The sequence below is a fragment of the Thalia democratica genome, chromosome 6 (assembly GCF_965202585.1).
Source record: "Thalia democratica chromosome 6, ktThaDemo2.hap1.1, whole genome shotgun sequence".
Classification (NCBI taxonomy): Eukaryota; Metazoa; Chordata; class Thaliacea; order Salpida; family Salpidae; genus Thalia; species Thalia democratica.
Window position 1 is genome coordinate 2,114,287 of NC_139170.1, and position 12,161 is coordinate 2,126,447.

Sequence of the window (12,161 nt, forward strand, 5' to 3'; positions counted from 1 at the left end):
AGTGTCAACTTGATTATAATGACTATGATACTTTGCTCTACTAAAAAATAATGAAAGGTTTAGTAACAGAAAACCAAGTTTTATACTTAAAAACTAAACAAGAAAATTGCTGTTTTGTATTTTTACAAGATGTTTTGTTTAAATTGTGTTTATTGCTTTTTTCAGGAGTCTCAGTCTTTTTTAAGCTAAAGGCAAGTTGGCCGTACTTGAAAAAAAAAGTTAGACAAAGTTTAGTAATCAATAAAAAAAATTTAAAGAAAAAACATGATAAATTAAGTAATAGTGAAATTGATATAATAAGTAATAGCACTAATAAAAAAATCATGAATCTAAATGTAAGTTTTTTATACAAAATGTTTTTATTTTCGTTAGAAAAAAGTACGTTTTTGGCTACAAAGTTCATCGCGGGCTGCAGATTTTTGCTTTGCGGCCCGTACTTTTCCATCACTGATTTATGTATACAGATAACTTAATTTTACATATTTAAAAGCATAATAAAAATTAACTTAAGAAAAGTATTTATGACTTCACAACCAAGGAAATACTCCTTGCGATGCTATATTTCAGTAACTTTGTCTTTTTTTGTTTCAGTTTTGTATAAATATTTAGTATGATTCATCATCAATTAAAAAATATAATAGTATTAATTTAAATAAGAAGGGTTGGGTTTCGGTTCTATGAAAATAATAGTTTAAAGAAACTACCATTTTTTGTTTTAACATCTTAATAGTTAAAGCAAAAACAACAAAAACTGTAAAAAACCTCCTAAATAAGTAGTAGAGAAAAAGGTGACTAGTATCCACTAAGAGGCGCTGTTAGTAGATGCATAAAAGAAAAAGAAAGTGTCGAAATTTAATATCTATTATTTACTTAAATATCAGTGTTGCAAGCATTAGTACCGACTAACCTTAGCTAGTTTGAGTCTTGTTTCACTTTGAACCAGTGTTTCTTTAAAGTGTCACAAGTGCACATTAGTAAAGTGCACACTTGTTTTAATGTGCACAACAACTTTGCATTATTAAATAAGCATTACTTTTTTATGAAAATCATACTATAAGCATATTAGTAATTACTTACTATTAAAAGCTTAACTGTTTTTTTTTTTGCTTTTATTGTTTTCATACTAATAAATACATTGTGGATTTTTTTTAATTGTCACTTTATTTTGGACCATTTTATAGTTTATTTTATGAAACTAAAATTATTGGAAGGTTATTCTTAAGTTGAAAATTTTAGTTGTTTGCAAGTTTTCTTTTATAGCGCTTAAGTTGTTAGATATATTTTAATTTTCTCAAAAGCGTTTTGTTATTTTAATATTTGTACGAATATACACGGAAATTTAACTATGAAATTAGTTTTGATGATTTTGTTTGTTTCAAAAGTATCATCATTACCTGTTGATGTAAGTTTAAGCTGTTATTATAATCTTTTTGATTAAACATAAAAACTGCATTTAAATTTTTTAAACTACATAAAATTTATTCTAATAGTTTTCAGTATACATAAGTTGGATAGCTGTCAAACTTGCACGAGCGTACAAAATTGCTCGAGGGGACAAAATTGCACGAGCGCACAAAATTGCATGAATGCACAAAATTGCACGAAGACACTTTAGCACGAGAGGATAAAATTACTCGAAGATAAATTGCACGGAGACATTTTTGCATGAATTAAGTTATTTTTTGTTAATTTTTAAATTTTTTTATTAATTTTATTTTTTATTTTAAGTATATTTTTTTTTATACTATCACTGTTACCCCTAACCCTTACCCTCGGTCGGTAGTTTTTATTTTCTTAATTAATTTCTTTTTTTATTATTTTTATTTTTTTTAAAATTTTTATTAGTTATTTTAACTATCACTGTTACCCCTAACCCTTACCCTCGGTCAGTATTTTTTTATTTATTTAATTATCTTTTAATTTTCTTTTTTGTTTTTATTATTATTTTTTTGCTCCCGTGCAAATTTAGCTCCGTGCAATTTTGTGCACTCGTGCAATTTTGTCTTCGTGCAATTTAGATCCGTTTTCACATAAGTTAATTTGATAAAATACATTTATTATTTTTTGTTTACTTAAATAGAAATGAATAGTTTAAAATTCTACGTTATTACAAATAAATAGTTGGGTTTATTAGTAAAGAGCTTTTGAAAACAGTCTGTGTGACAAACTAAATTCAATTTAATTTTTTTTTTACCAACAAACTAAATATTAAATAAAATTTTTAACAAGATTTAATTTATTTTAGGAAAACTCTTCAAGTCTTGAAAATCCTGCTAACGTCACCCGTAAGTGAAATATATTTTAATTTAAATTAATTATATATTATAAAAAATTAACACAGTTAAACAATTTTCTTGTGTTTTCCTAAACAAAAGAAACGTTAAAAGGTATCCAAGTGACTCGATAACCGAAAGGTTCTTCGTGTACCAGGTCCTAGAACCAAATACTTTGAGCGTGTTTTTTAGTCGTTCGATAAACTATGTTTGTTGTTTTAATAAACTTTGTAAACGGTTATCACCAAAGATGAAACAATACTTTCCTAAATGACAAATTAACAAAACTAAACATTTTTTTTTCTTGCACTATACCTTAGTATACTGCAAGTACAAATAAGTAAACAATTATTAACTTGTTGAAAATAGGTCATTACAGAAGTTGTCCTCCCGGGACAAGTGTAGAAGATGTGTATGGTTGGTGTATACCGGCAAGAACAACTTGTTTGAGTCAGTTTTTTATATTATTAAGTAAAATAGTATATTAGTTTTCATGATGGCTTAAAAAATGCGAAAATAAACGTCAGGTTTAAACTTCGGCTTGAAACTAATATTTAAAAACCATATTTGTCATTTTTCGTATTTAAAGTTTCAGTGTATAAAAAAAACTAAACCAAAATCTAACCAAACTGAAATTTTATTAGCTGAATATTTATTTATTTAATTTACCTTGTCTAGCTTGTGTTTTTATTTCAAGTAACTATTTTTCTACAAAACAAAATTCAAATAAGTATAAAATAGCAGATAACTTTTTATTTACTACTAAAGTATACTTTTCCACGAATAAATAAGACACATAGAAAACTGTTTTATTTGAATTGTGTTTTATAAAGCTGATTTTAAAGGTCGCTGTTACAGAGAGAAGTCAAAAGTAAAAAGATCAGAATTAAACCAATACTTCTGTGTTAATTATCAATTGATGGACAAAAATGGATCAATAAAAAGATTTCGAGAATTACTTAAACCAACTAGCATCCGTACTTTAGAAGGTTAATTTAATCAATTTATTGTTTAGTTAGTAATTATGGGATTGATTTAAATATAGTTTGTTAATAACTTTACCATTTAACTTAAGCTTTATGGACAATTTTGTAAACGCTATTTTTTACTTACCTATTAACTATGAGATAGTTTTTCAGTAAAAGTATTTAATATGTCAATAAAAAAAGATCAGAATAACATCAAAAAAAAAAAAAAAACTCGAAAAAAATATCTTTTTGAGTGGTCTTGCAAAACAAAAATCAAGCTAGACACTGAGTAGTATAATAACTCACTTTTAGAAATTTTATAGTTTTATTTATTGTGACGTAAGTATTTAGCTTCCGAATTAAAAAATACGCAGAACAACTTTTACGTTCTTTAACGTGAATGGCCTCAACCTTACAGTTAAAAGTTTATTAAGAACGTCATAAATTCAATAAATTAACCTTTAATATTTTAATTACCAAAAATTTGCTTTTTAGATTAGATTTCACAACTCTATGGTAGTAGTATCTATTTATTTACTTTTTTCAAAAATTTTAAACTTATAAGAGCAATATATCTAAACTAATTCTCATCTTAATAAATTAATTTAATTTTTTAGATTTGGACCCCAACTTGGTGTGCTCTCCTCAAAAATACTCCTCGGTTCAGTTCAATCTCCAAAAAAACAACGCGATCTTGAATGAGGTGAGAGCTTGTGTTTCAAAAAATATTTTCTACAATTTTGTGACAGAGCCAGTGGCAACAACAACCATACCAACAACAACGACGGCTATACAAAGTTGGTTTTTTATTTCAAATTGATTTGAACATTTTTGAAAGTAGTTGTATAAGCTTTTAGTAATTAGGTATTTTTGTACTTTTTAACAACTAAATTTTGAAAAGGAATATTATAACGTTAAAAGCTATGAAACAAAACCAAAGTTCTTAAGAAAAACCTGTATGGCACTAAATAACTCGCTGTAATGTTTTTAAAACCATTATGACAAAAGTTAAACAAATACTTTTTAAATAAACAACTACCAACTTGGTTAAGGGGAGGTTTGGAGAGCTTGCACTCTTTTGGAACTTGCACAAAAGTACCATGAAGGGTGTTATGACGCAAGGAAAATTTCAATGCGTTTGTTTTTTATACAACTTATTATACTGTATATTATATTTAGTAAACTACTAAGTATTTATAAATGTTAAACTTTGCTAAAAAACGAGAAAGTGTACTGTAGGTTCAAACTTTTGTTTAAAACTGAAGATTTGTCGTTTTTTATTCGTAAAGCTTAGTTTATATAAAAAAATAGAATTTAATAATAGTTATGAACAAACTGAAGGTTTCCTGGCTAAAAACTTATCTACCAATTTTTTTGCTAGTTTTTGTTTTTGTGGCAATCAACTTATTTGTTTATTAACAAAAACTGTATTATATAAAAATAAAAGATAAACACTTTTGTGTAGCACACTATACTTTTAAACGAACTGATTAAACAAAATAAAAGTAAATAAATTACATTGTTTAAAGCTAATTTTATAGAAAGGTGTTATGAAGAGCAATCATATATAGAAAGATCAGAATTGAATCAATATGTTTGTATTGGTTACAACTTTGAGGACAATAATGGCGTAAATCATAATTTCCGAGAACTACTTAAACCAGCTGAAATTCACCTTAAAAGTAGGTTGTTTTTAATTTTTATGCTTGAACTTCAAAAAAGTACAGATTTTAAAGTAAAACAAAAACTTGTTAATATTAAACTGTTAATTATTTAACCTAGCAAATTTTCAATTCTATACTCAAAACTAACTACAATATAAATTTGGTTTCTTATCTCAAACATTAATTAACACAAAAAAAATCACTGAAAATTATTTTTAAAAGTATGTGTATCAAACTTATAGTTATTAGTCCTATTCTAACAACTCGCTACCTTAAATAGCAACAAAGTTTTAACAACTTGATAAAACCTTAAAGATTAAGTTAATATTTTATTAGACAATAATGACGATTGTGATGACTTCAATTATGTTGAAATGAACCTTCATTTGGAAAAAAACAACGCAACTATAGTGGAAATGGAGGCTTGTGTTTCTGATGATTTTTTAAATCGCTTTTACAACTCAAACTAACTTCCTTTTGTAAAAATATTTAGATACCCACTACATTAATATGTATCTATATGTTTTAAACAAGTTGTCGCTTTTCCAAACTAACCTAGATACTTCAATTATTTTCAACAATTAAAGCTATTGATCTAGCTGATTAATGCGACAAAATTTACATGAATAAATTTAAGCTTTATATAAATCATTAACAAGCTATCCGCTGTCATTTCTTAAGCTATATTTTTAATAGAATTTGATTTGTTTTATTTTTATTATGATATGTGCTCACTTAACGTTTTTGTTGTAAATAAACTTTTTCAAGTTTTTAATTTGAAGTACAGGTAAGCCTTTAAAGTTTAAATGAAACTAGTATATATAATTACAATTTTTTATTTTCGCCGAATATTTTTTTTAGCTTATGATAGTTACATTAGCAGTAAAATATTATTAGTTTATCGGTTTTATTACAACTTTATAATTTTTATAATATCTATTTTTAATTAAAAACACAATTTGTTTTTATTTTTTAAAATTGAATATTGTTAAAACAAAAGATAATCACAAGTAATCTAACAGCATTGATAATATTTTTATAATAAACTACTAAATATGAAAAATATCAAGTCACTACATTTAAGTAGAATTATAAGTTAAGTTGTTTTATAAATAAAAACTAGTTACCTTACAAAAACAATGTAATATTAACTTTTTAAAGAACTAAATTACATTGATTATAAAAATACTAATTTTTCTTTTCAATTGCATAAATTAGGTTTTTAAATATTTTCGTAAAAATGCATGATTTTTTTTTAACAAGTTTGATTTTAATTTCAAATTATTTAGTCTGGTTTTATTATAATGTAAATAAAAGAAATATGTTATATTAAATTGTTAGTTATGAAAGTATTAGTATAGTAAGTTTATTGTTTACTTAAAAATAAAAGCTGCTTATGTTCATTATAACTTACTTTTTTAAAATTTTTACTTGAACTGTAGTATAATTTACGCAATACAATAAACAGATTGTAAAATAAAGGATTAATATTAATATAATAACGGCTTAAATTTTAGATAAAACCGTTAATTTAGTTTACTAAACTACAATTTGAAAATTAATAGTAGTACTTTTATTTTGACTTATAATCTTCTAAGGTGTTTTTTGATCAAAACTAATTAGTTGTAATTTATAAAATACTTTGGCAAGCTAGTTTTATGGTAACATCTATCTTAGATTCGATCTTGTTTCGATTTTATAATTGAATAATTTATTGTAAGTTATAATCAAGTATGTATATCCTAACTAAAACTAAAAATAAGTCCTAACGTTTTTAGATATCAACGAAAAGTTTATACTTTTGATACACAAAATTAGAGCGAAACTAAACATATATAAATGAAAAAAAGTCGAAAGTTATTTTTTGAGGAGCTAGAAAGTTACATGTAAGATAAAAAAAGTTTTTCTTTAGGTTTTACGTAAAATTATTTCACTGTAAAATAGTTTGTAACTGAATAGTACAACTATAAATAGTTCTAAACTAAAGTTGTGTTGATTGTTTGTATTAATATTTTCATTCAAAAACTTTAAAAAGTTGTTTAGAATTATTTTTTTTCGAAATTAGTTTGTTATTAGTCAATTTAGATTGGTAAAAAATTATCGTTTGCTAAAAAAAAATAGCTAACAATAAAAGTATGTGTGTATAATAAAAATGTTAAGTCAGAGAAATTGAGTAAATTGTAAAGTATATCTGTGTAAATTATTGTTAGTTAAATTAATAATACTAAAACTTCAACTTAGCTTAATTTACTAATTTTCCTAGTTTTTGTTTTTGAATCTAATAGCTTTTACAAGATTTTTGTTGATAAAATTACCAAAATATAATTATGCACAGCATTTAAACTACTTATTCTGAAGTATTTAAAAATAACATTATTTTTTAACATCTTTTTTGGTGTATATTGTATACTATTTAGTATTTTGTTTAAATAAATTCTATTGAAACTTGTTAGATACATTTTAAAAACTTTCAAATTATTTACTTTTAGGAGAAAAAATATTTATAACATTAAAATGTGCAGTTTTATTTGTATGATACTGCTTTTAATTTAATTTTTAATTTTTTTAAAATGTTACGCGAAAATAAATACCCACTTTAGTAAGAAAACAAGTCATAGTTGTAAGCTACCAATAAGCTTCATGACGAAATATAAAAAATTTATCATATTTAAAATAATTTGGTTTACAAATAATTTTTTTGAAAAAATTAATAACCTAAACTCGTACTTTAATCTATAACTAGAAAATAAATATTTAGAATTTTGAAAATTTCGAATTTGTTATACTACTTTAGCTTTTCTAAAGATTAATTTAATACAGTAAAAACATTCTTTAAGATTTATAAACATGCTGAAAACTTAAAAAGCTTATAAAATATAAAGCAGTAACCAACAGTACTAAACTAGTACTGAAAACAGAAAGAAAATCTTTCATTAATAGGCCATACCAAATAGTATAAATCGAAAATACAAATATTTAATTCCGATGAAAATGTTAGAAATAATCAGTTGTGACTACAAAAAAACATAGAAAGCACTAAAAGCTACAAACATAAAATAAATGACAATTGAAATGTTATAAGAGAGTTTTTTTGAGTTGTTAAAATTGTTACAGTAGTTTTCCTTGCAACTTTCATAATACTTTTCTACATTAGGAAGTATGTTAAACCCTTCCTTAATTTCTGCATCGTTTTTGCTTACAAAGTTTAACTCGCCAAGTGATCTATCAATACTGCACCCTTTGTGGGTAAAACTTTTGCCAAAAACTTTATACGTCGCAGAGAAGCATGACATTTTGCCTACAAATTTTTTGATAAGAGTATTTTCCGCTACCCTTTTCGGGCAAGTTGTATTTTTCAATTCACAGTTTTTTGCTCGGTCCGCAAGAGTAACAGTTTAAACTGATACTAAAGTTCACAGTACTTAACAAAAGCAGTAAGAACTTTATCATATCTATAATGATTTATACCTAAAAAAAAAGTTAATTTTTTAACTATTAAAGTATCTTTAGTTCTCAATTTGGTCATAAGTTTTTTATTTTACGTGATCTACGATAAAATAGTTACTTCAGATAGGTTCACAGATAATACTTTTAAAAGTTCTGTTGTTTTGCAAATAAATTTCGAGCAAGAAAAAGAAAATTTACTATGTATGTGCTAAAAAAATGTAGTTTGTGTATAAATTACGGTAAAAGTATTTTGTATTTTAAAATTTATTAACAATAACATTATGAAATGATCTTACTAGTAAGTTTAAATGTTCAAAGTGATTATTTTAAGCGAACTCAAACTATTTTAAGTCCAATTTTACACTTATTCACTCATGCTTTTTATTTCTGTGCACAAAAAGAAAAAACTTTAGTAAAATAATAAAAAATCAACATTCTTCCAATTTTTAAACTATTTAAACGTAATTTTTATTAACTTTCAGAAAATGTTTAGGTACTAGTCTGTTTATAACTTTAACTTAAATTTTTATTGTAAGGAAACAGTAACAACTTATGCTTTTTAATCAAATGATATAATCAACTTCTGTAAATCAAAATAGTTGTTAGTAGAAATTTTCATTTACAGTTTTTCATTTATTTACTTATTTTAATTAATTATTAAAGTTGTTTTTAAGGTTCTAGATATTTCACTTTGTAATGTCATTAAGTGCTTTAACTGTTTGGTTGAAAGCATTGACATTATATTTCTTATAACTGATTTTTGTTTTTGTATAAAATTTAATTGGTTTTTGCTACAAAGATGAAGTTAGTTTAGTAGAAATTATGTAAGTAAAAAAAAAAATTTTTGTATATTTTGTATATATTTCTAAAAAATACTTTTTCTTATAACTGACTTATTTTTTTTACATAGTTCTTTATTTAATCAAGAATATTAGACAAAACTTAAATACATAAAAAAAAATATTTTACTTACAAAAAAGCAACTTTACCGTTTTGTATTTTAAAAAGTATATAAAAAAGTATGGTTCAAGTTTATGTAAAAAAAAAGGTTACTTTTTCAAAAGTAGAGCTTAGAAATAGCTGTGAATTAAATTACCTAAAAGCAGAATAAAAAATAAAAAAACTTATTTTACAAACAAAAACTAAGTAAATTCACATTTGATGTTTTTTTTGAATGATAATAAGTCTAATAAACTCAATAGAAATTAAAGCTGTCTGATTTTTTTTCTCAAGACTATTAAGTAATAGTTGTACAATTTAGACGGGACTTAAATTCTAACCAAAAGCGTAAAAACTCACAAAAGTGCAAAAAAAAGAGTGCTTTCAATTATATTTTGAGTGAACAGTATAAAAAATTAAACTATTATTTTGTGGAAGTTTAACACAAGAAAGATATTTAAAATCATTCACCTTATTATTTAATTACTATGGCTTGCAAAAGATTTTGTTAACAAAAACGGCTCTTTTTTTAGGTTTTTTTCCAATGAATCTGGTTACTTAAGACTAACTGCCTAAGTTGTTAACAAAACAGTTTTTGTATAAATAACTAAAAAAAATAATTTTTACTACTCGTTTTTTTGCTAATCTATTTTAAACTGAAAGAATTTACTTAGAGATAGTTTAGAGTAAATAATTTACTTTTTATAATGTTCTAGAACCACCACTATATCAAACATTATGCTACTACATTAAATAATATATCTGTCCACAACCATACAGAATTTCTTAAATTTTAAATAATTTTGTACTCTTAACTATATAAAATGTTTTATTAGTTCTAAAATTTAAGTACGAGTAAATAAAAATGAAGTATAAAAACGAAATAAATTGTTAAATGTTTTTTTTAACTTTAATAAAAGTTTGAATAAAACAGTTCTAAAAGCCAGTGGTCCAAAGATTAGAAGCTCTGCACAGAATTTTATTTAAAAAAATATTTCGTGAACACTGCACAAAAAAAAAGCATAATATTGTTAGTATACTTGTTTCACCTGAACTACCAATGTCATTGTTTTATAGACAATTTTATTTCTATTTATTATTTATAAACTGTTTAAAAATTTCAAGACTTGTTAATTGAAAACATGTGTTTTATATTGAAATTAAATGTTTTTGGTTTTTTATGAAATAAATTTTTTAATCATTAAAGTTTTTCTGCACAGTAAAACAACTTTAGTTCAACTTTTAGAAACACTAATTTGAGCTAAAAGATTCATGCTAACAAAAACTAATAAGTACTAATTCATACACCATTGAGGCTTAGCTAAAAAAATGATCTAATTATCAATTTTTACCTTTTAGAAATTTATAATAGCGCCCTTTAGTAGATAAAATTTACCACTTTTCTAAAACTTTTTTTAAATTTTTAGCTAATATACAAACAGCTTGTGATAAATAAAACAAAAATTCGCTTTTTTACACAAATTGCTGAACGACAAATACTCTCAAAACTTTCAAAACTGTTTTTATTCTTATTGACCATATTGTCAAGGAAAACTGTTTTCTTAAATTATTCTTATACGGATTCAATTTACGATAACATTAAGTTCAAAGTCAAGGATAACAGGTGCTTTATTTTAATAAAACATAAAAAAAACTTAAATTTTTAAGAACAAAAACAAAAATACAACTTATTTGATAACAAGTAAATATACATATTAGCGATAAGGCTTGTTTTTTTTGGAAGCTATACTTTTTTGATAACTTTTAGATATCTGGTCAACATCTGTTTATACAGCTGCTTTTGTAGAAATTAAAGTTTTTAATAACACTTTAGCACCTTTTTTATTTCAAAAACTAAAATATTTTACCTATTGACGATAAACGCAAAACAGTTTGACTGAATTTGTATTTTTAATAAGGCTTGTTTAATTATTTTTCAAGAAACTTTCATAGAACTTTAAAATTTACATTTAAATTATGCTACAAGTATGTATTATATTTTTCAGAGTTTTGACTCTTAATGAACTTTTAAGCAAGAAAAAAGTAAATTTTAGTTTTTTAATGTATGATTTAACAGCAAAAAATAAATTAAACTTATTTTAATACAATAAAACAATTTCAAGTTTTTTTTTTTAAAGTGTGATGTTTTTAAACTTATTTGTTTCTAGTTTTATAGATTTTAATTTTTATTTTTCTTCTTTAAGTTACTTTATTGCATTACTATCTTTAATTACGTTTTTATTTATTAAACTTTTCCTTTAGCTCAAATCTTTAATCAAATAGTTGTTAAGTTTTGAAAAATAATATTCTGCTTTATAGAATTAATATTATTTACTAAATACTATAATAATGTGTATTTAGTAAAGTCTTGTAAACACCTATAAAAAACAACACTTTAACAAAAGTATTGTCTTACCTTAAAACTAAAAAACTTTTATTTAAGCTTTTATAACTATTTTAGTCTTAAATAATTAAAAGTTTTACTTAAGTTAAGTTGATTTTTACAGGCTTTTAATAGAAAAAAAACTTTAACATTTTTAAATAATTTTAAATTATAAACTTATTTATTTTTATAAATACAAATTTAAACATGTTGTTGTTTCTAACAGAACAGTATGTTCACAACAGAAAGCTGTTCAGATTAAACTACTAAAAAACTTGAAGTTTATAAGCAAACGTATAAATGCTTACAACCTAGAAGTATAGCTACATACTTCTAAGTATAGAAAAATGACAACTTCTATATAGTCTAAAATAACTACTGATACTAAAAAATATTGCTTAATTTATTTCATTTTAGTAGATAAAACAACTAAAACCGACAAAAAATCAAAAACAGTGATTTGTAAACAAACTTTAAAACAAGTATT

At 23.6% G+C, this 12,161-nt stretch overlaps 1 protein-coding gene and 1 long non-coding RNA gene across 3 annotated transcripts; both read left to right on the forward strand.

Annotated features, from left to right (window-relative positions):
• The first annotated feature begins 1,314 nt into the window (after positions 1-1,314).
• Positions 1,315-2,713, forward strand: LOC145837755 (uncharacterized). The gene is made up of 3 exons (XR_014370017.1): positions 1,315-1,402; positions 2,246-2,285; positions 2,643-2,713. It is a non-coding gene; the product is annotated as an uncharacterized LOC145837755 (long non-coding RNA).
• Positions 2,714-3,151: 438 nt separating this feature from the next.
• On the forward strand, positions 3,152-5,400 carry LOC145839418 (uncharacterized). Of its 2 annotated transcripts, XM_082946990.1 has the most exons (5): positions 3,152-3,262; positions 3,859-4,038; positions 4,294-4,377; positions 4,783-4,923; positions 5,242-5,400. In XM_082946990.1, the coding sequence occupies exons 1-5, from the start codon at positions 3,193-3,195 to the stop codon at positions 5,373-5,375; spliced, it is 609 nt and encodes a 202-aa protein (XP_082803116.1). In that variant the 5' UTR covers positions 3,152-3,192; the 3' UTR covers positions 5,376-5,400. The 2 variants fall into 2 exon arrangements, with proteins under 2 accessions (XP_082803116.1, XP_082803117.1); XM_082946991.1 differs by lacking the exon at positions 4,294-4,377.
• The last annotated feature ends 6,761 nt before the right edge of the window (positions 5,401-12,161 follow it).

What these genes read in the sequence shown, in the direction of transcription:
- LOC145839418 (XM_082946990.1), top strand. Translation starts at nt 3,193, where the DNA reads ATGGACAAAAATGGATCAATAAAAAGATTTCGAGAATTACTTAAACCA. An exon ending in TAGCATCCGTACTTTAGAAG is followed by an intron (nt 3,263 to 3,858) that starts GTTAATTTAATC and finishes TTAATTTTTTAG; the next exon opens with ATTTGGACCCCAACTTGGTG. An exon ending in CGCAAGGAAAATTTCAATGC is followed by an intron (nt 4,378 to 4,782) that starts GTTTGTTTTTTA and finishes CTAATTTTATAG; the next exon opens with AAAGGTGTTATGAAGAGCAA.